This window comes from Anomaloglossus baeobatrachus, chromosome 1 (assembly GCF_048569485.1).
Source record: "Anomaloglossus baeobatrachus isolate aAnoBae1 chromosome 1, aAnoBae1.hap1, whole genome shotgun sequence".
Classification (NCBI taxonomy): Eukaryota; Metazoa; Chordata; class Amphibia; order Anura; family Aromobatidae; genus Anomaloglossus; species Anomaloglossus baeobatrachus.
In genome coordinates, this window is record NC_134353.1 from 127,226,759 (window position 1) to 127,254,457 (window position 27,699).

Genomic DNA, 27,699 nt, shown 5'->3' on the forward strand with positions numbered 1-27,699 from the left:
GCATCTTTTTCCAATGCTATTTCCCAGTCCTTTGCAGACTCCATTGGACAGTTGTCTCGGACGCTGCTAAGCATGCATCAGCCCCCTTCTCAGGGTGCCTCTGCTGCTCCAGCTCGCTCTGCAGAGCTCACAGAGTCTGTTTCATCTAATCCCAGACCCCGTCCTCCTAAACGGAGACGCAGGGACTCCTCTCCTTCCTCGTCCCACGGCTCTGCCTCACGGGCCGAGTCACAAGGCGAGGAGGATGCCCTTACTGTGGGCTCAGACGCTTCGTCTATGTACCCCATTGATACCGATGGTGATGCAGATGTTAGCGATTTGATAGCGTCCATTAACTCCGTTCTGGACCTTAACCCTCCAGTGTCAGAAGAACAGGCCTCTTTGGTAGAAAAACACCAGTTTATCTCACCTAAGAGAGCAAGGAGTACGTTTTTTTTTTTAACCACTCCAGCTTTCAGGCCACTGTGACTAAACCCAGGGCCTGTCCTGACAAACGCTTTCTTAAGCGTACTTCTGACTTACTGGGGGCTCGGACACTCTCCATGTACCCTATTGATCTGTCCGAAAGTGACGCAGATGCTAATGATTTGATTGCGTCCATTATATTTGTACTGGACCTCAATCCGCCTGTATCAGGGGAGCACCCCTCTTTGGCAGAAAAGCATCAGTATACCTTGCCTAAGAGAACAAGGAGTGTGTTCCTTATCCACTCCAGCATTCAGGTCACTGTGACCAAGCCCAGAGCCTGTCCTGACAGACTCTTCCCAGAGCGTGGTTCTGATGACTGTTTCCCCCTTCCACCAATGGTGGTCAAGGAGTGGGCTCTCTCACCAAGGGTGGACCCTCCGGGGTCTAGACTTTCAGCCCGGACAGTTGTATCAGTGGCTGACGGCACCTCTCTGAGGATCCCACGGTCCGCCAGGTTGTCCTTCTGGCCAAATCTATATATGAGGCGGCAGGGGCCTCGTTCTCCCCATCTTTTGCAGCAGTGCGGGCTCTCAAAGCCATCTCTGCTTCTCGGGAGGAGATGCATTCCCTCACCAGGGCCTTTATGCCCGAATTGGTTGCCTTAACTTCCAGGCTTCAGTCTTTTCATCCTATAGCTGGAGACTGTCACCGCACTGCGGTGGCCTCGGCTACTTCCCTCGCTATCCGCAGGTTCCTGTGGCTTCGAGAGTGGAAGGCAGATGCTTCTTAAGAAGTTCCTTGCTGGACTCCCTTTTGCTGGGACCAGTCTATTCGGTGAACAACTGGATGAAATTATTAAGGAAGCTTTTGGCAGGAAGAGTACTTCCATGCCACAACCCAGGAAACCTTCCAGGGCAGGAACCAGTCGAGGTTTCGTTCCTTTCGTTTCCTCTAACTGGTCGTACTCTAAGCCCTCGGCCTCGTCCACTAACTCAGCCAAGGTCCGTAAACCAACTGGCGCATGAAGCCGCGTCCTAAGTCGGCAGGAGCTGCTGCCACCAGGGCAGCCTCCTCTTGATTATCTGGCCGTGCCAGTAACGTCCTTGGTCGGTGGCAGGCTCTCCCTCTTGGGCGACGTGTGGTTGCAACACGTCTTCGATCAGTGGGTGTGGGTTACCCTCTCCCACGGCTACAGAATAGAATTCTATCCAGCCCGCCAAACAGATTTTTTCTGTCAACTCCCCCCTGCTCCAAGGCCGCCGCCTTCTCACAGGCCGTGGCATTCTTGCAGGCCAATGGAGTAATTGTACCAGTTCCCGACTGGGAACGGTTCTGAGATTTCTACTCAAATCTCTTCCTAGTCCCCGAAAAGGACGGTGCTTTCCGACCTGGATCTCAAGCTTCTCAACAAGCATGTTCAGGTGCGGCAATTTTGCATGAAATCTCTGCGATCAGTCAATGACCCAAGGAGATTTCTTAGCATCCATCGACATCAGAGATGTCTCTCTGCATGTGCCATTCGCAGTTTCACACCAGCGTTGGCTACGTTTTGTAATCGGAGAGGAACATTTCCAATCGTGGCTCTCCCCTTGGGTTAGCCACGGCCCCTCGTGTATTCACCAGTTGCGGTTCTGCTCCTCCAGGGGTTGGTAGTGATTCCTTACCTGGACGCCCTTCTAGTCAGGGCTTCATCCAGTGCAGACTGTCAGCGGAGTGTCTCGCTCACACTCGCCACGCTTGCAAGTCCACTCTGACCCCGGCCCAGGAACTTACGTACCTAGGGATGCAATTCGGGACTCTGCTGGCACTTGTGAAGCTGCGCTTAGTCAAACAGCAGTCTCTTCATCTGGCGGTTCGCTCTCTGCTGAGGCTCCGCCGTCATCAGGTGCTGGGTCAGATGGTGGCGTCAATGAAGCGGTTTCCCTTGCCAGTTCCATCTGCGTCCCCTGCAGCTGGACATTTTCCGCTGTTGGGACAAGGGACTTCTTCCTTGCACGGGCTGGTGGCTCTGTCGCCACAGACCAGGAGCTCTCTTTAAGTGGTGGCTTCGGCCCCTCTCTCTGTACCAGGGACGCTCCTTTCTGGCCCCGTCATGGGTGATTCTCACCACGGATGCCGGTCTATCCGGCTGGGGAGCAGTGTTTCTCCACCACCGAGCACAGGGCACTTGGACTCCGTCCGAATCAGCCCTCTCGATCAATGTGCTGGAAATCAGGGCTGTAGTCCTTGGACTCGCAGCCGCCTAGCAATGTTGGAAGTTCAACATATCCTTCAGTGGACGGAGGACTCCGAGTCCACCATATCCGCAGTCCACATCCCAGGCGCAGAAAACTGGGAGGCAGATTATCTCAGCCGTCAAACCGTGGACAGCGGCGGGTGAGCCCTGCATCCGGCAGTGTTCCGGTCAATTTAGCAGGCGGGGCACTCCGGAAGTGGATCTAATGGCATCCCGGCACAACAACAAGGTCCCGGTTTACGTGGCTCGCTCCCACGATCCTCAGGCCTTGGCAGCGGACGCGCTGGTTCCAGATTGGTCCCAGTTCCGTCTGGTCTACGTGTTTCCCCCTCTAGCTCTCTTGCCCAGAGTCCTGCGCAAGATCAAAATGGAGGGCCGTCGGGTCGTACTCATCGCCCCAGGCCCAGGCGAGCTTGGTTCCCAAACCTTCTCCGTCTGTTCGTAGAGGTGCTGTGGCATCTCCCGGACCGGCCAGACGTTCTCTCAGAGGGTCCGTTTTCCACAACAATTCTGCGGCTCTCAGATTGACGGCGTGGCTCTTGAGCCCTGAATCCTTACGGCTTCAGGCATTCCTTCCGAGGTCATCTTCACTATGACTCAGGCTCGGAAGTCTTCCTCGGCCAGGATTTACCTCAGGACTTGGAGAATTTTCCTGTCCTGGTGTCGTTCTTCCGGCCATGCTCCTTGGCCGTTTTTTCCTTGCCGACCATCCTGTCCTTTCTACAGTCCGGCCTGCAGCTAGGTCTGTCCCTCATTCCCTCAAGGGACAGGTCTCGGCTCTGTCAGCGTTGTTCCAGCGGCATATCGCCCGACTGGCCCAGGTGCGCACCTTCATGCAGGGCGCATCTCACATCATTCCGCCTTACCGGCGGTCTCTGGATCCCTGAGACCTTACTCTGGTCCTCATGGCCTTACAGAAACCCCCCTTTGAGCCTCTTAGGGAGGTTTCGTTGTTTAGTCTTTCACAGAAAGTGGTCTTTCTGGTGGCCATAATTTCTTTCAGGAGAGTCTCTTATTTGACTGTGCTCTCTTCGGAGTCACCCTTTTTGTTTTTTTTCACCAAGACAAGGTGGTTCTCTGTCCAACTCCGGGCCATCTCCCTAAGGTGGTGTCTCCTTTCCACCTTAACCAGGACATTTCATTGTCTTCCCTTTGTTCGGCCCCTGTGCATCGCTTTGAGAAAGCGTTGCATGCTTTAGATTTGGTGCGGACGCTCCGGATCTATGTGTCACGCACCGCTGTTTCTTAGGCGGTGCACCTCTCTTTGTGTGCTGACCACACGTCAGCGCAAGGGTCTCTCGGCTTCTAAACCGACCCTAGCTCATTGGATAGGTCGGCCATATCCGATGCCTACCAATGTTCTCAGATGCCTCCCCCGCCGGGGATTAAGGCGCACTCGACCAGAGCTGTCGGTGCCTCTTGGGCTACGGCTCAGCAGGTCTGTCAGGCTGCCACTTGGTCTAGTCTGCACACCCTTTCGAAGCACTACCAAGTGCATGCTCATGCTTCGGCAGATGCGAGCTTGGGCAGACGCATCCTTCGGACGGCTGTCGCCCATTTGTGAAGTTAGGTTTTGCCTACTTCTCAGTTTCTGTTTATTTCCCACCCATGGACTGCTTTGAGACGTCCCATGGTTTGGGTCTCCCATAAGGAACGATAAAGAAAAAGAGAATTTTGTTTACTTACCGTAAATTCTTTTTCTTATAGTTCCGACATGGGAGACCCAGCACCCTCCCTGTTGCCTGTTGGCAGCTTTCTTGTTCCGTGTGTTTTCACCGGCTGTTGTTGTAGACAGAAGTTCCGGTTATTCCGGGTTTTACTCTATCTCTACTTATGGGTGGATGTCCTCCTTCAGCTTTGGCACTAAACTGGTTGGATTTGTCATCCGGGGAGTGTATATGCTCGGAGGGAGGAGCTACACTTTTAGTGTAGTACTTTGTGTGTCCTCCGGAGGCAGTAGCTATACACCCATGGTTTGGGTCTCCCATGTCGGAACTATAAGAAAAAGAATTTACGGTAAGTAAACAAAATTCTCTTTTCTTTATCTTTCCTTATGGGAGACCCAAACCATGGGTGTATAGCTTCTGCCTCCGGAGGACACACAAAGTGCTACACTCAAACGTGTAGCTCCTCCCTCCGGGCTATATACACCCCCTGGATGACAATCTACCCAGTTCAATGCTTTGTGTTTCAGGAGGATCACACACTTGCATTCTCTGATATTTTTTTATTTTAATTTTAAAGATTTGGAAGAAAAGCGGGTCCAGTCTGGACTCCCGGCATGTCCCTTCACACCCCACTCTGTCGGGTGCTGTTAAGGTTGACTTTATAAGGCTGGAGCCTTCACATGCCGCGCTCCTTCGCATCCTCTGTCGAGGCTCTGTTTGAAGTGGGAGCCTCCACGGTCCTCTCTGCTTGCAGAAGGCCGGTCTCCATCCGCAGCCCTGTCTGGTCCCTGCTGGAAGGAGCGTTAACCCCCACTCAGGGACATGGCCCTGCGTCTCAAAAGCTAAGTATTGAGACGTTTTTTCAGGGGTCCCGGGTACTTTTATTGGGGGGGACAGTATGTGCTTTAGCGTTACTGTAAATTCCGGCCGGTTCTGGGGGTTTCCCCTGAGAACCGCGCCGAAGGTGCCTGCTCGTCGGCCGCATTTTAAAATCTAGGCCCCGGCTTCAGTTTGGGCCTAGTTTCGGTTTCGGCTTCTCTGCATGTTTTGCATACAGCGCCGCCCACCGCCCGACCAGCAGAGGGGAGGGCACTCCTCTCTGGGGAGATGTTCCCTCTCCTGTATCTCTCCCTGTATCTCTCTGCCCTCCGTTTTTCCCGCTCTTGGGCTTATACACGCCCCCCCCTCCTTCTCCCAGCGCCATTTTCTCAGCGTTCTTACACTGGAAGGCGCTGGATGCTGCAGCTGCATACTGTTAGGAAGGCTGACGCTTCACAGGGTCTTTGAGCGGTGGAATCCGGAGGGCACACAGAGAGCGGGCTGGTAAGCCACAACCTTCGGTTGTGGACTTTTATTACACTCTCAGGGCATTCTACAGGAGTGTATTCTTGCTGCAGAGCTTCCACCTCAGCAGCATGTCTGTCACCCGAAGCAAGGCTGCTAACATGTACGCTATATGCACTGCATGTAAGCTCATTCTGCCAGAGCCAAGCACATACCCACATTGTGATGCCTGTGCTAACATGTTTGTGTCTCAGCCTGGAGCTTCCTCAGGGGTCCCTCCGGCTGCTCCGGCCCCGGTGGCTGAACCCCCGGCTTGGGTAGCTTCCTTTTCACAAGCTATTTCCCAGTCTTTTGCAGACTCCATGGGGCAGCTGTCCCGGACACTGCTGTCCATGCATCAGCCCCCTTCTCAGGGTGCCTCTGCGGCTCCGAGCTCTGCAGAGCACTCAGAGCATGTCCTAGGACCCCGTCCCCCTAAACGGAGACGCAGGAAACCTTCTCCTTCCTCGTCCCACGGCTCTGATTCACAAGCCGAGGTGCAGGGCGAGGAGGATTCGTTTACTGTGGGCTCAGACGCTACCTCTATGTACCCCATTGACTTGTCTGAGGGTGATGCGGATGTTAGTGACTTGATTGCGTCCATTAATTCCGTACTGAACCTCAATCCACCAGAGTCAGAGGAACAAGCCTCTCTGGTAGAGGTACACCAGTTTACCTCTCCTAAGAAACCTAGGAGTATGTTTTTTTTAACCACTCCAGCTTTCACACCACTGTCAACAAGCCCAGGGCCTGTCCTGACAAACGTTTTCCGAAGCGTAGTTCAGACGACCGTTTTCCTTTTCCACCAGAGGTTAAGGACTGGGCCCAGTCCCCAAAGGTAGACCCTCCGGTGTCCAGAATCTCAGCCCGCACAGTCGTAGCTGTGGCTGATGGCACTTCTCTTAAGGATCCCACTGACCGCCAGGTTGACCTTCTGGCCAAGTCTGTATATGAGGCGGCAGGAGCCTCGTTCTCCCCGTCTTTTGCGGCAGTGTGGGCTCTTAAGGCAGTCTCTGCCTCTCTGGCGGAGATTCATTCCCTCTCCAGGGACTCTATTCCTGAGACGGATGCCTTAACTTCTCAAGCTTCGGCTTTTGCATCCTACCCCATGTCTGCCATCCTGGAGGCTTCTCACCGCACGGCGGTGGCTTCCGCTAACTCCCTCGCGATTCGCAGGATCTTGTGGCTTCGAGAGTGGAAAGCAGACGCTTCCTCTAAGAAGTACCTTGCGAGTCTCCCCTTTGCTGGGTCCCGGCTGTTCGGGGAACAGCTGGATGACATAATTAAGGAAGCTACTGGCGGGAAGAGTACTTCCTTGCCACAAACTAAAGCCAAGAAACCTGTCCAGGGCAGGAACCAATCGAGGTTTCGTTCCTTTCGTTCCTCTAACTGGTCATCCTCTAAGCCCTCGGCCTCGTCCACTACCGCAGCCAAGGATCGTAAATCCAACTGGCGCGCAAAGCCACGTCCTCAAAAGACCGGAGGAGCCGCTGCCACTAAGGCAGCCTCCTCGTGACTATCTGGCCGCGCCAGCAACGTCCTTGGTCGGTGGCAGGCTCTCCCACTTTGGCGACGTGTGGTTGCAACACGTCTCCGATCAGTGGGTGCGGGATATCATCTCCCACGGCTACAGGATAGAATTTTCTTCCAGCCCGCCAAACAGATTTTTTCTGTCCACCCCCCCCTGCTCAAAAGCCGCCGCCTTCTCTCAGGCCGTGGCATCCCTGCAGGCCAACGGGGTAATTATTCCGGTTCCCGCCCGGGAACGGTTCAGAGGTTTCTACTCAAACCTCTTTCTAGTCCCCAAGAAGGACGGTTCCTTCCGGCCCATCCTGGATCTCAAGCTTCTCAACAAGCATGTTCAGGTGCGGCATTTTCGCATGGAGTCTCTGCGGTCAGTCATTGCATCAATGACCCAAGGGGATTTCCTGGCATCCATCGACATCAGAGATGCCTATCTGCATGTGCCTATTGCGGTTTCACACCAGCGTTGGCTACGCTTTGCGCTCGGAGAGGAACATTTCCAATTCGTGGCTCTCCCCTTCGGCTTAGCCACGGCCCCTCGAGTATTCACCAAGGTCATGGCAGCAGTGGTTGCGGTCCTGCACCTCCAGGGGTTGGCAGTGATTCCTTACCTGGACGACCTTCTAGTCAAGGCCTCATCCAGTGCAGACTGCCAGCGGAGTGTCTCTCTCACTCTCGCCACGCTAGTTCAGTTCGGGTGGCTTGTCAACCTGCCCAAGTCCACTCTGACTCCGACCCAGGTGCTTTTGTACCTAGGGATGCAATTCGAGACTCTGCCGGCACTTGTCAAGTTGCCCTTAGTCAAACAGCAGTCCCTTCGTCTGGCGGTGCGCTCTCTGCTGAGGCACCGCCGTCATTCCATCAGACACCTCATGCAGGTGCTGGGTCAGATGGTGGCGTCCATGGAAGCGGTCCCCTTTGCTCAGTTCCATCTGCGTCCCCTGCAGCTGGACATTCTCCGCTGTTGGGACAAGCGGATCTCTTCCTTGCACAGGCAGGTGGCTCTGTCGTCACAGACCAGGAGCTCCCTTCAGTGGTGGCTTCGGCCCCTCTCTCTGTCTCAGGGACGCTCCTTCCTGACTCCGTCCTGGGTGATCCTCACCACGGATGCCAGCCTCTCCGGTTGGGGAGCAGTATTTCTCCATCACCGAGCACAGGGCACTTGGACTCCGTCCGAATCAGCCCTCTCGATCAATGTGCTGGAGATCAGAGCTGTGTTTCTAGCTCTCCTAGCCTTTCACCACCTGTTGGCGGGCAGGCACATTCGAGTTCAGTCGGACAACGCGACAGCGGTTGCCTACATCAATCACCAGGGCGGGACTCACAGCCGTCTGGCGATGTTGGAGGTTCAACGAATCCTCCAGTGGACGGAGGACTCCAAGTCCACCATTTCTGCAGTCCACATCCCAGGCGTGGAAAACTGGAAGGCCGATTACCTCAGCCGTCAAACCGTAGACAGCGGCGAGTGGGCCCTGCATCCGTCAGTGTTCAGATCAATCTGCCGCAAGTGGGGCACTCCGGAAGTGGATCTAATGGCATCCCGGCACAACAACAAGGTTCCGGTTTACGTGGCTCGCTCCCACGATCCTCAAGCCTTCGCAGCAGACGCACTGGTTCAAGATTGGTCTCAGTTCCGTCTGGCCTATGTGTTTCCCCCTCTAGCGCTCTTGCCCAGGGTTCTGCGCAAGATCAGAATGGAGGGCCGTCGAGTCATACTCATTGCTCCGGACTGGCCCAGGCGAGCTTGGTACCCAGACCTGCTCCGTCTGTCCGTAGAGGTGCCGTGGCATCTCCCGGACCGCCCAGACCTTCTCTCTCAAGGTCCGTTCTTCCGCCAGAATTCTGCGGCTCTCAGATTGACGGCGTGGCTCTTGAGCCCTGGATCCTGACGGCTTCAGGCATTCCCTCTGAGGTCATCTCCACCATGACTCAGGCTCGGAAGTCTTCCTCGGCCAAGATTTACCACAGGACTTGGAGGATTTTCCTGTCCTGGTGTCGTTCTTCCGACCATGCTCCTTGGCCGTTCTCCTTGCCGACCATCCTGTCTTTTCTACAGTCCGGTCTACAGCTGGGACTGTCCCTCAATTCCCTCAAGGGACAGGTGTCGGCTCTGTCGGTATTGTTCCAGCGGCGTATCGCCCGACTGGCTCAGGTGCGCACCTTCATGCAGGGCGCATCTCACATCATTCCTCCTTACCGGCGGCCCTTGGATCCCTGGGACCTTAATCTGGTCCTCACGGCCTTACAGAAACCCCCCTTTGAGCCTCTCAGGGAGGTTCCCTTGTTTAGACTTTCACAGAAAGTTGTTTTTCTAGTAGCCATAACTTCTCTCAGGAGAGTTTCTGATTTGGCTGCGCTCTCTTCGGAATCCCCCTTTTTGGTGTTTCACCAAGACAAGGTGGTTCTTCGTCCGTCTCCAGACTTTCTCCCTAAGGTGGTGTCTCCTTTCCACCTTAACCAGGACATTTCATTGCCTTCTCTTTGTCCGGCCCCTGTGCATCGCTTTGAAAAGGCGTTGCATACCTTGGATTTGGTGCGGGCGCTCCGAATCTATGTGTCACGCACCGCCGTTTTTAGGCGGTGCACCTCACTTTCTTCGGCGCTCTATTGGGAGACCCAGACGATTGGGTGTATAGCTACTGCCTCCGGAGGCCACACAAAGCATTACACTAAAAAGTGTAAGGCCCCTCCCCTTCTGGCTATACACCCCCAGTGGGATCACTGGCTCACCAGTTTGCGGCTTTGTGCGAAGGAGGTCAGACATCCACGCATAGCTCCACTGTTTAGTCAGCAGTAGCTGCTGACTATATCGGATGGAAGAAAAGAGGGCCCATATGGGACCCCCAGCATGCTCCCTTCTCACCCCACTGGTGGTTTGTAAGGTTGAGGTACCTATTGCTGGTACGGCGGCTGGAGCCCACATGCTGTTTTCCTTCCCCATCCCCCTGAGGGGCTCTGAGGAAGTGGGATCTTACCGGCCCCAAAGCCCTGAGGCCGGGCTCCATCCACAGACCCATTGAACCTGCTGGATGTGGAGCGGGAGTGCCGTTCAGGGACATGGCCCTGCACCATTCAGGTACTCTGTGTCCCCGTACACAGGCACAGCACACTCCAGACTTGCTGGGTGTGCTAGTGCGCCGGGGACAGTAAAGGGTTACAGTCACTGCAGCCTAGCTGAGTGACTTTATTTATTGGGAACTACCGCGCCGGACGCTCCGGGAGCGGCGGCGCGGCTGGGACTTGTAGTGCGCCGGGGACTTAGCGCCGACCGCGCTTTTACGGCGGCGGCGCTTATAAATCCAGTCCCCGGCTTTTGCGGCCTAGCTCCGCTTCGTTCCCGCCCCCACCCTGTCAATCAGGGTAGGGGAGAGACGCTGTACAATCAGCAGCGCCGAGGGCTGGAGCCTTATTTACATGCTCCAGCCCTCTCACTAGACACTGTGGGACGCCGGTTTCCCGCTCTGACTTGGGGCACGCCCACGGCCCGCCCCTACTCACACGAGCTGGAGAAGGACGCCGGCAGCCATTCCTGCAGCCCGAGCTGGGAGAACGGACTCTGGGCAACCAGGCACAGGACTAGGGCGACCACACACCCGCTTATAGGCGGGCGGTAAGCGGCACCTGGGGTGCTGACACTAAATACCGCAGTTTGTCTATTTGTATTTTAAGCTTACACTGCATAGGTCGCTATTTTGGGCTATATGCCCTCTTAGATGGCGACACATCAGCAGCAGGAAAGCATGGGTGCTAAGGCACAGGCTTTCTATGCTGCTTGTATTGCACGTACTGAGGTGTTCATGTGTATTTATGCTTGTATGCTATACACTGCACTGTACGGTCGCTAGTCTTGGCTATATTCGCCATAGAATGGCTAGACTACAGCAGCAGAAAAGCAAGGGTGCTGAGGCACAGGTTTTTTTCTATGCTGCTTGTATTGCAGGTGTTGCAGTGTTCATTTGTACTTATGCTTGTATGCTATACATTGCACTGTATGGTCGCTATTCTGGGCTATATTCCCCTAGATGGCTAGTCTACAGCAGCAGAAAAGCAGGCTTTCTATGCTGCTTGTATTGCATGTGCTGCAGTGTTCATTTGTACTTTATGCTTGTATGATATACATTGCACTGTACGGTCGCCATTCTTGGCTCTATAAGTCGGCAGCAGCATATAAGCAACACAGGCTTTCGATGCTGTTTTTACTGCATGTGATACTGTTCCACGGCACTGCTCCCCATTGTGTGCAATGCTCCCCTGTAGCACTTGGTCAGCCGGGGTCTCTTCTTGACGTGGCCAAAAGAACCACCTCTCAACCCTGTCCAAGGACAGGGACGGAGTTGCAATGACATAGAGACTTGCAGTCCGGACAGGCCTTGGGCAATCTGGATCATTGCTCCCTGGCCACCCTCACTTGGAATAAAATCGGTGCTCCGGGGGGGTCCCAGGAGGCTCTCTGTATGATGAGGCAGACGTAGCTCATCAGGACTTTGATCCTGACACCGCTCTCACTCCGGATACACCGGATGGTGACGCCATAAGGAATGATCCTATAGCGTCCATCAATGGAATGTTGGATCTTTTCTCCCTCAGCTCCCCCAGCGGAGGAGTCAGCTTCACAGCAGGAGAAGTCCCATTTCAGTAGCTCAAACTTATATTGAGTATTGTTCTGGCCACGCTGACTTCAGAGAAGCAGTCCAGGAACACCACGCTTCCCAGATAAGCGTTTTCTCCAAACGTATTAAGGATACACGTTATCACTTTCCCCCTGAAGTGGTCAGGCGTTGGACCCAGGGTCCAAAGGTGGATTCTCCGATCTCCAGGCTTGCGGCTAGAGCCATAGTTGCAGTGGAGATGGGACTTCACTTACAGATGCCATTGACAGACAGATGGACTCTGGTTGAAATCTGTCTATGGGGCTATCGGCGTGTCGCTTGCTCCGGCATTCACAGCCGTATGGGCACCCTAAGCTCTTCAGCTGTTCTTGCGCAGCTGGTCTTGAGCACAGGTACATCTGTGCCGCAGGGGCGTCCGTAACCTCGCAATGTCTGCATTGCGACTTACCCTATTAATGCTGTCCTGGAAGGACAGTCGAGGTTTCGGTCCTTCCCAGGCTCGGGCAGGTCCCAATTGTCCTCGTCCAAAAGGGCTGAAAAGCCTCAGAGGGGCTCAGCTGCCGGCCGGGCTCAATCACGCCCAAGGAAGGCAGCCGGAGGAACCGCTACCAAGGCGGTCTCCTCATGACTCTCAGCTCTCTCATCTTTCCGCATCCGCGGTTGATGGCAGACTCGCTCGCCTTTGGCGACATTTAGCTGCCACAGGTCACAGACCGGTGGGTGAGGGACAGTGTGCCCACGTGCACAGGACAGAGTTCTGTTCTCGTCCTCCGGCTCGATTCTTCAGAACGTCCCCACCTCCCCACCGAGCAGATGCTCTTCTGCAGGCAGAAGGAGTGGTAATCCCGGTTCCTCTTCAGGAACAAGACACGGTTTTCCTCCAATCTGGTTGTGGTGCCAAACAAGGATGGCTCTTTCCGTTCCGTTCTGGACCTAACACTGCTCAACAAGCACGTGGAGGCCAGGCGGTTCCGGATGATACCCTCCGCTCCCTCATTGCCTCAATGTCTCAAGGACATTTCCTAGCATCAATAGACATCAAAGATGCTTATCTCCACGTGCCGATTGCTACAGAGCACCAATGTTTTTCTACATTTCGTGATAGGAAACGACCATCTTCAGTTCGTAACTCTGCCATTCGGGCTGGCGACAGCCCCACGGGTGTTCGCCAAGGTCATGACGGCAGTGGTAGCAGTCTTGCACTCACAGGGACACTCTGTGATCCCTTACTTGGACGATCTACTTGTCAAGGCACCCTCTCAAGAGGCATGCCAACTCAGCCTGAATGTTGCGCTGGAGACTCTCCAGACGTTCGGGTGGATCATCAACTTCTCAAAGTCAAACCTGTCACGACCCAATCACTAACGTATCTTGGCATGGAGTTTCATACCCTCTCAGCGGTAGTGAAGCTTCCGCTGGACAAGCAGCGGTCACTACAGACTGGGGTGCAGACTCTCCTTCAAGGTCAGTCGCACTCCTTAAGACGCCTCATGCACTTCCTCGGGAAGATAGTGGCGGCAATGGAGGCGGTTCCGTTTGCGCAGTTTCATCTGCGTCCACTTCAATGGGACATTCTCCGCCAATGAGACGGGAAGTCAACATCCCTGTACAGGAAAGTATCCCTTTCACAGACGGCAAGGACTCTCTGCAATGGTGGCTTCTTCCCACCTCATTATCACAGGGAAGATCCTTCCTACCACCGTCTTGGGCGGTGGTCACGACAGACGCGAGTCTGTCAGGGTGGGGAGCGGTTTTTCTCCACCACAGGGCTCAGGGTCCGTGGACTCAGCAGGAGTCCACCCTTCAGATCAATGTTCTGGTAATCAGAGCAGTGTATCTTGCCCTACTAGCCTTCCAGCAGTGGCTGGAAAGAAAGCAGATCCGAATTCAGTCGGACAACTCCACAGCGGTGGCATACATCAATCACCAAGGAGGGACACGCAGTCGGCAAGCCTTCCAGGAAGTCCGGCGGATTCTGATGTGGGTGGATGCCACGGCCTCCACCATATCCGCAGTTCACTTCCCCGGCGTAGAAAACTGGGAGGCAGACTTCCTCAGTCGCCAGGGCATGGACGCAGGGGAATGGTCCCTTCACCCGGACGTGTTTCAGGAAATCTGTCGCCGCTGGGGCAGGCCGGACGTCGACCTAATGGCGTCCCGGCACAACAACAAGGTCCCAACCTTCATGGCACGGTCTCGCGATCAAAGAGCGCTGGCGGCAGACGCCCTAGTGCAAGATTGGTCGCAGTTCCGGCTCCCTTATGTGTTTCCACCTCTGGCACTCTTGCCCAGAGTGCTACGCAAGATCAGATCCGACTGCAGCCGCGTCATACTCGTCGCCCCAGACTGGCCGAGGAGGGCGTGGTATCCGGATCTGTGGCAGCTCACGGTCGGCCAACCGTGGGCACTACCAGACCGACCAGACTTACTGTCCCAAGGGCCGTTTTTCCATCGGAATTCTGCGGCCCTGAACCTGACTGTGTGGCCATTGAGTCCTGGATCCTAGCGTCTTCAGGATTATTCCACGGGGTCGTTGCCACCATGAGACAGGCTAGGAAGCCCACGTCCGCTAAGAACCACAGAACGTGGAGGATATTCTTATCCTGGTGCTCTGCTCAGGGAGTGTCTCCCTGGCCATTTGCATTGCCTACCTTTCTTTCTTTCCTGCTATCTGGGTTAGAAAAAGGTTTGGCGCTCGGCTCCCTTAAAGGTCAGGTATCGGCGCTATCCGTCTTTTTTCAGAGGCGTTTGGCACGCCTTCCTATGGTGCGCACGTTCCTACAGGGGGTTTGCCATATCGTTCCCCCGTACAAGCGGCCGTTAGATCCATGGGATCTGAACAGGGTACTAGTTGCCCTCCAGAAGCCGCCCTTCGAGCCTCTGAGGGAGGTTTCACTTTCTAGACTATCCCAGAACGTGGCTTTTCTGGTAGCGATCACATCTCTTCGGAGAGTGTCTGAGCTGGCAGCGCTGTCATCCAAGACTCCCTTCCTGGTCTTCCACCAGGACAAGGTAGTGCTGCGCCCCATTCAGGAGTTTCTCCCGAAGGTGGTGTCACAAACCACCGGAGGGGTCACTCAGAAATCCCCCGCGCTGGCTACCAGTACGTCACAATCGGGGGGTAACAAGTGGGGGTCACCCCTACTTTATACCTCCCGACCGACAGACAGAGCACGTGACGCGCTCTCTAGCGCCCCTCTTATAGTCAGGCCAATTATGGAATTGCCCGACAATAAGCAAGGAGGCCGCTATACTACTTATGCCGATTATTGAAGGGTCCCCGGTGAGAGTAGGGTATATATTCCCCCGACCTCCGCGGGCGGAATATATAATATCTTCCCGAATCTCACTGGCCTCCCCACAATAATCCTTGGCACAACTCGCTGCCACCAACCGCTTCACGGTAACTATTAGCCGAACACACAGACGTGGGATTCAAGATCGAGATAACAGAACAGCCCAAGATTAATTATATAATTTAATCGCCTAAAGCACACTAGAAACTACAATATATACAATAGGGAATCTACAGAATATACAGTTATGTCAGAGTACAGTTACAATCAAAGCATGGGTTACAAACAGGCATACACAGTTCCAGCAGTTACCTTGTTGTGTCTGGCCACAGGGGGCGCTGTACCCAGGTTTCTAGGATCCTTCCCACAGATGTTTCCTACACGTGCCCCCAGCGAAAAGAACCCTGGAAAATGGCCGAAGTAGGGTTATCAACCTGGGCAAATCCAGGTCCCCTCCTACCTTAGTGACCTCACGGGGAAGCACTGCCACTCCCCCTGCATGGATCAGAATTATCCAGAAAAGGGGATTTTGGCCATAACTTTGCCTGGGAGCGTCGTAGACGGACGTCAACGCTCTCATTGTGACAGTTATGAATTTAGCTACAGAACGAGGGGACTCATGACCTGTCTGCCAGTTCCCCATTGGCTGATATCACGCCTGGGGCATTTCCCAATGTCCTGCTCCCATAAAAAGGGTGTGCTAGCATCGTCTGCATGCGGAGACACCATTTTTATGGTTGCCATATTTATCGGAAATATGGCTTGCGAGATATGAACCATTTTTTACTGGAGTCGTTCTGTCTGGCTACTTCCATAGCCTTGCTAACTAGCTAGCAGCCCCCACTACAGGGTCACGGCAGGGAGTCATCCTGTGTCCATTGTTCTCACATCACCTAATTTCCATATCACAGGACATGGCCCTGGGGCCTTCACAGATGCTGGACATCTGAGGACAAGAAGGGGGGGGGGGGCACTGCCAGGGAGTGATGAGAGCGATTATGACTCCCAGTCATAATTCCTCTTCATATCCCAGGATTTGCCTCACACCTCCCCCCTTTTGAGGGCGCTAGGGGGCAGCACACTCCGGTGTTCCCCCGTGCGCCCGTCCACGACCTCTCCTTGTCGGGACAGCCCGTCTGCGTTACCGTGGTCACGGCCCCTTTTGTGGCGCATGGTGAAGTTGTATTGCTGGAGCGCAAGGCTCCATCGCAACAATCGCCCATTCGTCCCAGAGACGGTGTGCAACCAGCTGAGGGGATTGTGGTCCGTCTCCACGATGAAGTGGCGCCCGTATAGATAGGGTTGCAGACGCTGCAGGGCCCACACTATGGCCAGGCACTCCTTCTCCATCGTGGAATAGGCAACTTCCCTTGGTAACAGCTTCCTGCTCAGGTACAAGACTGGGTGCTCTTGGCTCGCAGAGTCCACCTGGCTGAGCACCGCACCGAGGCCGAAGTCACTGGCGTCGGTCTGTACTACAAACGGCCGCGTGAAGTCGGCTGCCTGTAGCACGGGCGGGCTGGACAGGGCGTCCTTTAGGGCCTGGAAGGCTGTCTCGCAGTCCATTGTCCAATCGACTGCAGAGGGCAGCTTCTTCTTGGTGAGGTCCGTCAAGGGCTTGGCCAGGCTACTATAGCGTGGAACAAACCTCCTATAGTACCCAGCGGTCCCCAAGAAGGACATCACCTGCTTCTTGGTCCTGGGGGTGGGCCAGGATGCGATGGCTTCCACCTTCTCAGGCTCGGGCTTCAGTGTTCTCCCGCCTACCCGGTGACCGAGGTACTGGACCTCGCTCATGGCCAGCTGACACTTTCCCGGCTTGATGGTCAAACCTGCCCGGTGGATCCGCCTGAGCACCTGTGCTAGATGCTCTAGGTGGTCCTCCCAGGTGGGACTGAAGACGGCAATGTCATCCAGGTACGCGGCCGCGTACCCTTCAAGTCCCTTGAGCAGGGTGTTGACCATCCGCTGGAAAGTGGCAGGGGCATTCCTCATCCCGAATGGCATCACCGTGGACTCGTACAGTCCAAATGGGGTAATAAAGGCAGAGCGTTCCCTGGCCTTGCGAGTCAGGGGGATCTGCCAATATCCCCGGCTCAGATCCATGATGGTCAGGTACTGAGCCCCGGCCAACTGATCGAGCAGGTCATCGATGCGTGGCATTGGGTACGCATCGGCGACCGTGACCGCATTGAGCCCCCCTGTAGTCCACGCAGAACCGAGTGGTTCGGTCCTTCTTAGGGACGAGGACTACAGGCGAGGCCCAAGCGCTGTTGGATGCCTGGATCACCCCCAGGTTCAGCATCTCGTCAATCTCCTGGCGCATGTGTTGCTGCACCTCCAGGGAGACCCGATATGCTGAACGCCGGATCGGGGGATGATCCCCAGTGTCCACGTGATGGACAGCCAAGTCAGTCCTTCCGGGCTGGTTGGTAAACAACCCCCGGAAGGGGTGTAGGGTGGCCCACAGCTGGGACCGTTGGTCCTCCAAGAGCTGGTGGCCAACCTCCACATCCTCAATGGATCCGCCTGCCCTAACCTGGGCTAGCATATCCAAGAGGGTTTCCGCTTCTCCCTCCTCGGGCAGGTTGCACACAGGGAGTGCACATGCCTCCCGCTCATGATGTGCCTTCATCATGTTCACATGGAAGGGCTTCCGCCTTCCACGGGCAGGGTCCAGGGTGACCAGGTACGTCACAGGGTTGAGCTGCTGGTACACGAGGTATGGGCCTTCCCAGGCTGCCTGAAGCTTGTCCTGTGGTACGGGGACCAGTACCCACACCTCTTGACCCACTTGGTAGGTCCTCTCACAAGCGTTCTGGTCGTACCAACGCTTCTGATCGGCCTGGGCTTGAGCCATATTGTCGTGTACCAGTTGCGTCAAGGCCTGCATTTTGTCCCGGAAGCGCATGACATACTCGATAACCGACACTCCAGGGGTGGCCAAATCCCCTTCCCAAGCCTCTTTCACCAGAGCCAGGGGGCCCCGCACACGTCGCCCGTACAGGAGCTCAAACGGTGAGAATCCTGTTGAGGCCTGTGGAACCTCCCGGTAAGCAAATAACAGGTGTGGGAGATACCGCTCCCAGTCACGCCCATGGGAGTCGACCAACATCCTAAGCATCTGCTTTAAGGTGCCATTGAACCGCTCGCACAGGCCATTAGTCTGTGGATGGTACGGGCTGGCCACCAGATGTCGCACCTGGACTTGCTTACAGAGGGCCTCCATCAGCTGGGACATGAATTGGGTCCCCCGGTCAGTGAGCATTTCCTGGGGAAAACCCACTCGGGAGAAAATCTCCAGCAATGCGGTGGCCACCTTGTCAGCCCGAATGGACGACAAGGCCACTGCTTCTGGGTACCGGGTGGCATAGTCCACTACCGTCAGTATGAAGCGTTTCCCGGAGCTGCTGGGGATGGCCAGCGGGCCGACCAGATCCACAGCCACCCTCCTGAAAGGCTCATCGATGATGGGCAGAGATACCAGTGGGGCTTTGGGGCGTGGCCCCGCCTTCCCCACTCTCTGACAGGTTTCACACGAACGGCAGTAGGCAGCCACATCGGCCCCCATTTTTGGCCAGTAGAAATGCTGGTTTAACCTGGCCTTGGTCTTAGCGATCCCTAGGTGTCCGGCCATCGGAATCTCATGTGCGATCCGCAACAACTCCGTCCGGAACGGATAGGGTACCACCAACTGTCGGTCCCTGGGCCACGCCTCCGGTGAACCCTGCTGGACCGTGGCCCGGTACAGCCGTCCTTGGTCCCAGACCACTCGCTCCGGGCCCGAGTCCGAGGGAGGCTGTGCCGCCTGCTCCTTAAGAGCTTTCAGGCTGTCGTCAGCTTCTAACGCTGCCTGAAACCCCTGACTAGATGTGGCCAGAATCGACGAGACTGTCACATCTTCAGTCAGTACCCCGGGACCTGTGTCCTGGCCTCCACCTGACTCGGCTGCCACTTGGTCAGAAGGGGAAGAGCTATCGGACCTCCGGGAGGCCCCTTGGCTTCCAGCACTCCCACTGCGGGTGACAGCGGCCACAGCCGCTGCGACCGTGGGTCGTGCCTGCTCCTCCTCCGTTCCTGACCAAGTCGCCGGTTCAGGCAGACCTACCTGGCTTCCTGACACCCCGGTTGTGGGGGAACCATGCACCGAGATCTTACCTGGGAGCACTTCCGCTCCTGGACCGGCCCCAATCTCACCTGCCTGTTCCCCTCCTGCAGCAACAGAACCCCGCTGTGAAATCTCTGGGGACCCCACATTTGCTGTGGTAGCCCCCACCCCACATACTGGTCCTCCCCCTGCAGCACCCTGCTCTCTGCTTATCCCTGCAGAGGGCAGCAGATCCCAGCTCACAGGCTGGTTACTTGTAGAGGCATTGTCACACCTTTCTCTGACCCCCTCCCCCCCTGTCACAGCTGCAGCTGTGTGTGTGTCTATGGTGTCTGTGCAAGCAGAAATATCAGAGTTCACTCCCTCCTCCCTTACATCATTCATAGATAACACATTAACATTGTCAGGAGTCATGTCCGTACTGGCTGAAGGTTCAGCCCTTGGTGGGGGCCCAAACTGGGAGGTTATCTGCCCCAAATCTGTCCCAAGTAGCACGTTTGCAGGGATCCGATCAGTTACCCCCACCTCCCTCACCCCTCGCCCTGCGCCCCAGTCCACATAAACGTCAGCAACAGGCAGCGCCGGGTCAATGCCTCCAATCCCGGAGACAGCGAGGGTTTTTCCAGGGATCAAGTCTTGGGGGGGCACCATCTCAGGCCGCACCAGAGTCACCTCCGAGGCGCTGTCTCGCAGTCCTATGGTCACAGACCGGCCGACGGTGACAGGTTGGAAGCTGTCCAGGGACCTACCACCACCCCCACCCACACAATACACTTTGGGCGGCCCTTGGGACGGGGACGGAGCCGGGGCCTTGGGACGCTGAGGGCACATGGCCTTGAAGTGTCCAGGTAGGTTGCACTGGTGGCACCGTCTTGGTTCTGCCACGGGCCTGGAGAGGGGAGTTGAGGGGGACACCCCCTGCAGTCTAGGGGCAGGTGGGGCAGTCGCAGAGTTCATCTTACCCCCTCTCCAGGTGCTGCTGGTGGCTGCTCTCCTGGCTTCAGGGGCCCGGTTGTTGGTGTAGTCATCGGCAAGGGCAGCTGTAGCCGTGGACCCCTTTGGCTTCTGGTCTCGGATGAACTGGCGGAGATCCTCAGGGCAGTTCCACAAGAGTTGCTCCGTGATGAACAAGTCCAGGATCTCCGGTCCGGTGGAAAGCTGCAGGCCTTGGGTCCAGTGGTCGGCAGCTCGGGCAAGTGCCCGCCGGTGGTCAGCCCAGGAGTCCTTTGGTCCCTTCTGTAGGCTCCGGAACTTCTTGCGGTAGGACTCTGGAGTGAGGTTGTACTGTTGGATCAGGGCCCGCTTGATGGTGTCGTAGCCCTGATCTGCCTCAGCAGGCAAGTCCCCAAGGATATCCAGGGCCTTACCCCTTAAACGGGGGGTCAGGTATTTGGCCCACTGGTCCTTGTCCAGATGGTGCTGCAAGCAAGTCCGTTCAAAAGCAGTCAAGAAAGAGTCCAAGTCTCCATCCTTCTCCAGCACTGGGAAGTCCTCAACACGGACCTTTGGAAGTTTGGTGTCTCGAAGGTCACGTGTGGCTGATGAGGGCCGGAGCTGAGCTAGCTGCAGCTGGTAGTCACGCTCTGCCTGGCGCTCTTCACGCGCTGCCTGCCGCTCCGCAGCCTCAGCCTCACGCGCTGCTTGCCGCTCTGCCTGCCGCTCCGCAGCCTCAGCCTCACACGCTGCCCTGCGCTCTGCCAGGAGTGCCTGGTAGCCCTCCCGGTCTCCAGCCTGGAGTAGGGCCATAGCCATTTGAAGAAGGCTATCCGAGCCTCCCAGGCTCGGTGGAATGGCACGTGGTGCTCTGCGGCCCGCTGCGGAGCCTGGTGGTTCACTGTCCATTGCAGAGCGGAGGGCTGGCATCTGGCTCGTTGAGGACCCTTGGGTGAGCTGCTCCTCATCTTGTCCATAATTGCCAGCTTGTGCACTGTCCTCTGCAGAACGGTTTTCTGGCGTCGAGCTCCTGGAGGGCTCGTGGACAACCTCCTCATCGTCTCTGGCCTGAGCATCGGCCATTCCTTTGGCTTTGCTCCTGGTGCTATCAGCCATTGTTGCAGACTTTGGTCACTGACACAGAACTGACACCTGATGCCTCCACACACCTTACAGTATCTGCACTCTGACACTCTAGTGTTGAGCTGGTCTGAAGACCCCAGCAGCCACAGCTGCTGCAGGCAGTCTTTAGTGTCTGGGAGTATGGGTCTCACACTCACACACACTATTATCTCGATCCCACCGCTTGCCACCAATATGTCACAAACCACCGGAGGGGTCACTCAGAAATCCCCCGCGCTGGCTACCAGTACGTCACAATCGGGGGGTAACAAGTGGGGGTCACCCCTACTTTATACCTCCCGACCGACAGACAGAGCACGTGACGCGCTCTCTAGCGCCCCTCTTATAGTCAGGCCAATTATGGAATTGCCCGACAATAAGCAAGGAGGCCGCTATACTACTTATGCCGATTATTGAAGGGTCCCCGGTGAGAGTAGGGTATATATTCCCCCGACCTCCGCGGGCGGAATATATAATATCTTCCCGAATCTCACTGGCCTCCCCACAATAATCCTTGGCACAACTCGCTGCCACCAACCGCTTCACGGTAACTATTAGCCGAACACACAGACGTGGGATTCAAGATCGAGATAACAGAACAGCCCAAGATTAATTATATAATTTAATCGCCTAAAGCACACTAGAAACTACAATATATACAATAGGGAATCTACAGAATATACAGTTATGTCAGAGTACAGTTACAATCAAAGCATGGGTTACAAACCGGCATACACAGTTCCAGCAGTTACCTTGTTGTGTCTGGCCACAGGGGGCGCTGTACCCAGGTTTCTAGGATCCTTCCCACAGATGTTTCCTACACGTGCCCCCAGCGAAAAGAACCCTGGAAAATGGCCGAAGTAGGGTTATCAACCTGGGCAAATCCAGGTCCCCTCCTACCTTAGTGACCTCACGGGGAAGCACTGCCACTCCCCCTGCATGGATCAGAATTATCCAGAAAAGGGGATTTTGGCCATAACTTTGCCTGGGAGCGTCGTAGACGGACGTCAACGCTCTCATTGTGACAGTTATGAATTTAGCTACAGAACGAGGGGACTCATGACCTGTCTGCCAGTTCCCCATTGGCTGATATCACGCCTGGGGCATTTCCCAATGTCCTGCTCCCATAAAAAGGGTGTGCTAGCATCGTCTGCATGCGGAGACACCATTTTTATGGTTGCCATATTTATCGGAAATATGGCTTGCGAGATATGAACCATTTTTTACTGGAGTCGTTCTGTCTGGCTACTTCCATAGCCTTGCTAACTAGCTAGCAGCCCCCACTACAGGGTCACGGCAGGGAGTCATCCTGTGTCCATTGTTCTCACATCACCTAATTTCCATATCACAGGACATGGCCCTGGGGCCTTCACAGATGCTGGACATCTGAGGACAAGAAGGGGGGGGGGGGCACTGCCAGGGAGTGATGAGAGCGATTATGACTCCCAGTCATAATTCCTCTTCATATCCCAGGATTTGCCTCACAGGTGGTATCCTCTTTTCATCTTAATCAGGATATCTCCTTGCCTTCGTTTGGTCCTCATGCAGTTCATGAGAAGGATTTACATTTGTTAGATCTGGTGAGAGCACTCAGAATCTACATTTCCCGCACGGCGCCCTTGCGCAGTTCGGATGCACTCTTTTTGTCCTTGTCGCTGGTCAGCGCAAAGGGTCGCAGGCTTCTAAGGCCGCCCTGACTAGAGGGATCAAGGAACCAATTCTTGAAGCCTACCGTTCTGCTGGGCTTCCGGTTCCATCAGGGCTGAAGGCCCATTCAACCAGAGCCGTGGGTGCTTCCTGGGCATTACGACACCAGGCTACGGCTCAACAGGTGTGCCAGGCAGCTACCTGGTCGAGTCTGCACACTTTCACCAAACATTATCAGGTGCATACCTATGCTTCGGCGGACGCCAGCCTAGGTAGAAGAGTCCTGCAGGCGGCAGTTGCCTCCCCGTAGGGGAGGGCTGTCTTGCAGCTCTAACATGAGGTATTTCTTTACCCACCCAGGGACAGCTTTTGGACGTCCCAATCGTCTGGGTCTCCCAATAGAGCGCCGAAGAAGAAGGGAATTTTGTTACTTACCGTAAATTCCTTTTCTTCTAGCTCTTATTGGGAGACCCAGCACCCGCCCTGTTGTCCTTCGGGATTTTTGGTTTGTTTGCGGGTACACATGTTGTTCATGTTGAACGGTTTTCAGTTCTCCGATGTTACTCGGAGTGAATTTGTTTAAACCAGTTATTGGCTTTCCTCCTTCTTGCTTTTGCACTAAAACTGGTGAGCCAGTGATCCCACTGGGGGTGTATAGCCAGAAGGGGAGGGGCCTTACACTTTTTAGTGTAATGCTTTGTGTGGCCTCCGGAGGCAGTAGCTATACACCCAATCGTCTGGGTCTCCCAATAAGAGCTAGAAGAAAAGGAATTTACGGTAAGTAACAAAATTCCCTTCTTTTGTGCTAACCACTGGTCAGCGCAAGGGTCTCGCTGCTTCTAAACCGACCCTAGCTCGTTGGATCAGGTCGGCTATCACCGATGCCTACCAGTGTTCTCAGGTGCCTCCCCCGCCAGGGATTAAGGCGCACTCGACCAGAGCTGTCGGTGCCTCCTGGGCTTTCAGGCACCAGGCTACGGCTCAGCAGGTTTGTCAGGCTGCCACGTGGTCCAGTCTGCACACTTTTTCGAAGCACTACCAAGTGCATGCTCATGCTTCGGCAGATGCGAGCTTGGGCAGACGCATTCTTCAGGCGGCTGTCGCCCATTTGTGAAGTTAGGTTTTGCCTACTTCTCAGTTTGGTTTATTCCCACCCATGGACTGCTTTGGAACGTCCCATGGTTTGGGTCTCCCATAGGAACGATAAAGAAAAAGAGAATTTTGTTTACTTACCGTAAATTCTTTTTCTTATAGTTCCGACATGGGAGACCCAGCACCCTCCCTGTTGCCTGTTGGCAGTTTTTTGTTCCGTGTGTTTCACCGGCTGTTGTTAGTAGTCAGAGTTCCGGTTATTCCGAGTTTTACTCTTTCTCTACTTATGGGTGGATGTCCTCCTTCAGCTTTTGCACTGAACTGGGTAGATTGTCATCCAGGGGGTGTATATAGCCCGGAGGGAGGAGCTACACGTTTGAGTGTAGTACTTTGTGTGTCCTCCGGAGGCAGAAGCTATACACCCATGGTTTGGGTCTCCCATGTCGGAACTATAAGAAAAAGAATTTACGGTAAGTAAACAAAATTCTCTTTTTTTTAAACCTTTTTTATCTCTATTTGGGGTGTGTCTTATATAACGAAAAATACGGTCGTTTTTCCACATGGAAAGCAAAACCCTAAAAGAACTGCCATGCTGCATTTACCAAAAAAATATAGGTAAAAGTGTAAAAAGGTAAGCCAAAAATAAAAAAAGCATCGTGTAAATGAAATTTTAGAAATCATTTATTTTGTTTCTACTGTAAAACACTGTTATTTTGCCCTGCACGAAAAACACTGTGTGTGAACAATCCCTAAGTGGTCAGTTGGACAACAAAGGCAACCGTGGCCAACCTCCCTGCTATGGTACAAGGTGTTATTGAATATAATCTCTTTTTTTTTACTTTTAAGAATGTATAAAAAATACGACCCTTCCAGAATAAGAGCAGAGGATGAAGTGTTTTCAAGCAAGAGATGCCTAGAATGGTTTTATGAATATGCAGGTACGGTCCCACTATTTAATGCAGTCTGACATGTGAAGGGGGATATTGTTTTCTGAGGTCTCATAGAAATCTGCTCTATGGACCCCCATCTCCGGTAGACTCTGCAATGTATTTTTTTTTTTTTTACATCATGTAATGCTTTATCCTACGTCATATAAAATGTGATCTAATTCATGACCTACTGGTTTGATATATATATTATATATACACATACACACATATATATATCTATATATATAATTGCCTTATTCTGTCTGTCTGTCTGTCTGTCTGTCTGTCTGTCTGTCTGTCTGTCTGTCTGTCTGTCTGTCTGTCTGTCTGTCTGTCTGTCTGTCTGTCTGTCTGTCTTGCTCCAAAATTGTGTCCTTACGGTGACACAAAGCTGATTGGCCGCTGGGCTCACCATGGTCCCGCCCCCCCCACACCGATTGGCCGCTCGCCCAGGCTGCGCCCCCACACGGATTGGCCAGCCGCTCGCCCAGGCTCCGCCCCCCCACAGATTGGCCTCTCGCCCCGGCACCCTGCAGGCATTGGCAATTCGGCCACGCCACGCCCCGCCCCCCTCACGCAATGCACGCTAGCTCTGGCCCCGCCCCCTCCCTCCCCCCGCGCATTCCCCGAACTGACACGGCTGTCACCGAGGTGAGTACTGTACTCCCTCCCCCCCCCCCCCCGGCCTCCGCTCGCACGGGAGTGGTGTGGATACGTTGGTAACCATGCTCGCATGGTTACAAGCGCATCAAGGTCCTGCTGCTGCGGCGGAAGAAAACATACACACACATCAGATCACACTCACACACACCTCACACACACCTCACACACACCTCACATCGCATTCACATACTTACAGCATCCGGCGATATCGCTTGCTTCTCGGCCTCGATACTGTGCTGTTGTGACCTTCCAGGACCTGACGGAGGATCACATGGCCAGAGGCATGTGGTATCTCCGGATGTTGTGAGTGTGAGCGCGTATGTGCGATATCGACAGTGTCTGTGTGTGTGAGTGGATGCGATCGGGTGTGTGTGAGTGGATGCGATCGGGGGTGTGTGAGTGGATGCGATCGGGGGTGTGTGAGTGGATGCGATCGGGGGTGTGTGAGTGGATGCGATCGGGGGTGTGTGAGTGGATGCGATCGGGTGTGTGTGAGTGGATGCGATCGGGGGTGTGTGAGTGGATGCGATCGGGGGTGTGTGAGTGGATGCGATCGGGGGTGTGTGAGTGGATGCGATCGGGTGTGTGTGAGTGGATGCGATCGGGTGTGTGAGTGTCGGCAGAGGAGGACGGCGTGCTGGAGGAGGCTGGGAGCAGAGAGGCTGATCATGGGGAAGGCTGGGAGGGGGAGGCTGATGCTGGGAGGGGGAGGCTGGGAGGAAGGAGGCTGGGAGGAAGGAGGCTGATCCTGGGGAAGGCTGGGAAGGGGAGGCTGATGCTGAGGGAGGCTGGAAGGAGAGAGGCTGATGCTGGGGGAGGCTGGAAGGAGAGAGGCTGAGGCTGGGAGGAGAGAGGCTGATGCTGGGGAAGGCTTATGCTGAGGGAGGCTGGGAGGGGAAAGCTGATGCTGGGGAAGGCTGGGAGGACGGAGGCTGGGAGGAGAGAGGCTGATCCTGGGGAAGGCTGGAAGGAGAGAGGCTGATGCTGGGGGAGGCTGGAAGGAGAGAGGCTGATGCTGGGGGAGGCTGGAAGAAGAGAGGCTGATGCTGGGGGAGGCTGATGCTGGGGGAGGCTGGGAAGAGAGAGGCTGATGCTGGGGAAGGCTGGGAGGAGAGAGGCTGATGCTGGGGACAGAGAGGAGAGGCTGATGCTGGGAGGAGAGAGGCTGATGCTGGGAGGAGAGAGGCTGATGCTGGGATGAGAGAGGCTGATGCTGGGAGGAGAGAGGCTGAGGCTGGGAGGGGGAGGCTGATGCTGGGGGAGGCTGGGAGGAGAGAGGCTGATCCTGAGGAATCCTGGGAACGGGAGGCTGATGCTGAGGGAGGCTGGAAGGAGAGAGGCTGATGCTGGGGGAGGCTGGAAGGAGAGAGGCTGAGGCTGGGAGGAGAGAGGCTGATGCTGGGGAAGGCTGATGCTGGGGAAGGCTGGGAGGACGGAGGCTGGGAGGAGAGAGGCTGATCCTGGGGAAGGCTGGGAGAGGGAGGCTGATGCTGGAGGAGGCTGGAAGGAGAGAGGCTGATGCTGGCGGAGGCTGATGCTGGGGGAGGCTGGAAGGAGAGAGGCTGATGCTGGTGGAGGCTGATGCTTGGGGAGGCTGGGAGAGGGAGGCTGATGCTGAGGGAGGCTGGGAGGAGGGAGGCTGGGAGAGGTAGGCTGAGAGAAGAGAGGCTGATGCACACACACACACACACACACACACACACACACACACACACACACACACACACACACACACACACACACACGCGCGCGCGCACTGCACAACACAACACACCACACACCACACACACACACACTGGGAACCACAAACAACTGCCCTACACAGACACCCACACACACAGACAACGCTGCACACACACAACACCCAACACACAAACACCGCGGCACACACAAATATACGCACATACCGCACAACACACACATTGCACAAAACATACCTCCCCCCAAAACACACCACACACACAACGCTACAGACACACAGCGCTCCACAAACAACGCAACACACGCAACACACATACAACACCGCTCTCACCCCCCGTCACACCCAGACAACACCCAGAACATGTACAGCGCCTACACAAACACTTGGTAACTACACACAACAACATCTATATATATATATATATATATATATATATATA

General features: G+C 55.1%; 1 protein-coding gene across 1 annotated transcript in view; it reads left to right on the forward strand.

The window, feature by feature from the left end:
• DCUN1D4 (defective in cullin neddylation 1 domain containing 4) overlaps positions 1-27,699 on the forward strand; it is a 139,984-nt gene that overhangs the window by 41,037 nt on the left and 71,248 nt on the right. The window contains exon 5 of the mRNA XM_075347033.1: positions 24,813-24,904. Coding sequence (XP_075203148.1) covers positions 24,813-24,904 — 92 coding nt within the window. The remainder of the gene's footprint in view (positions 1-24,812; positions 24,905-27,699) is intronic.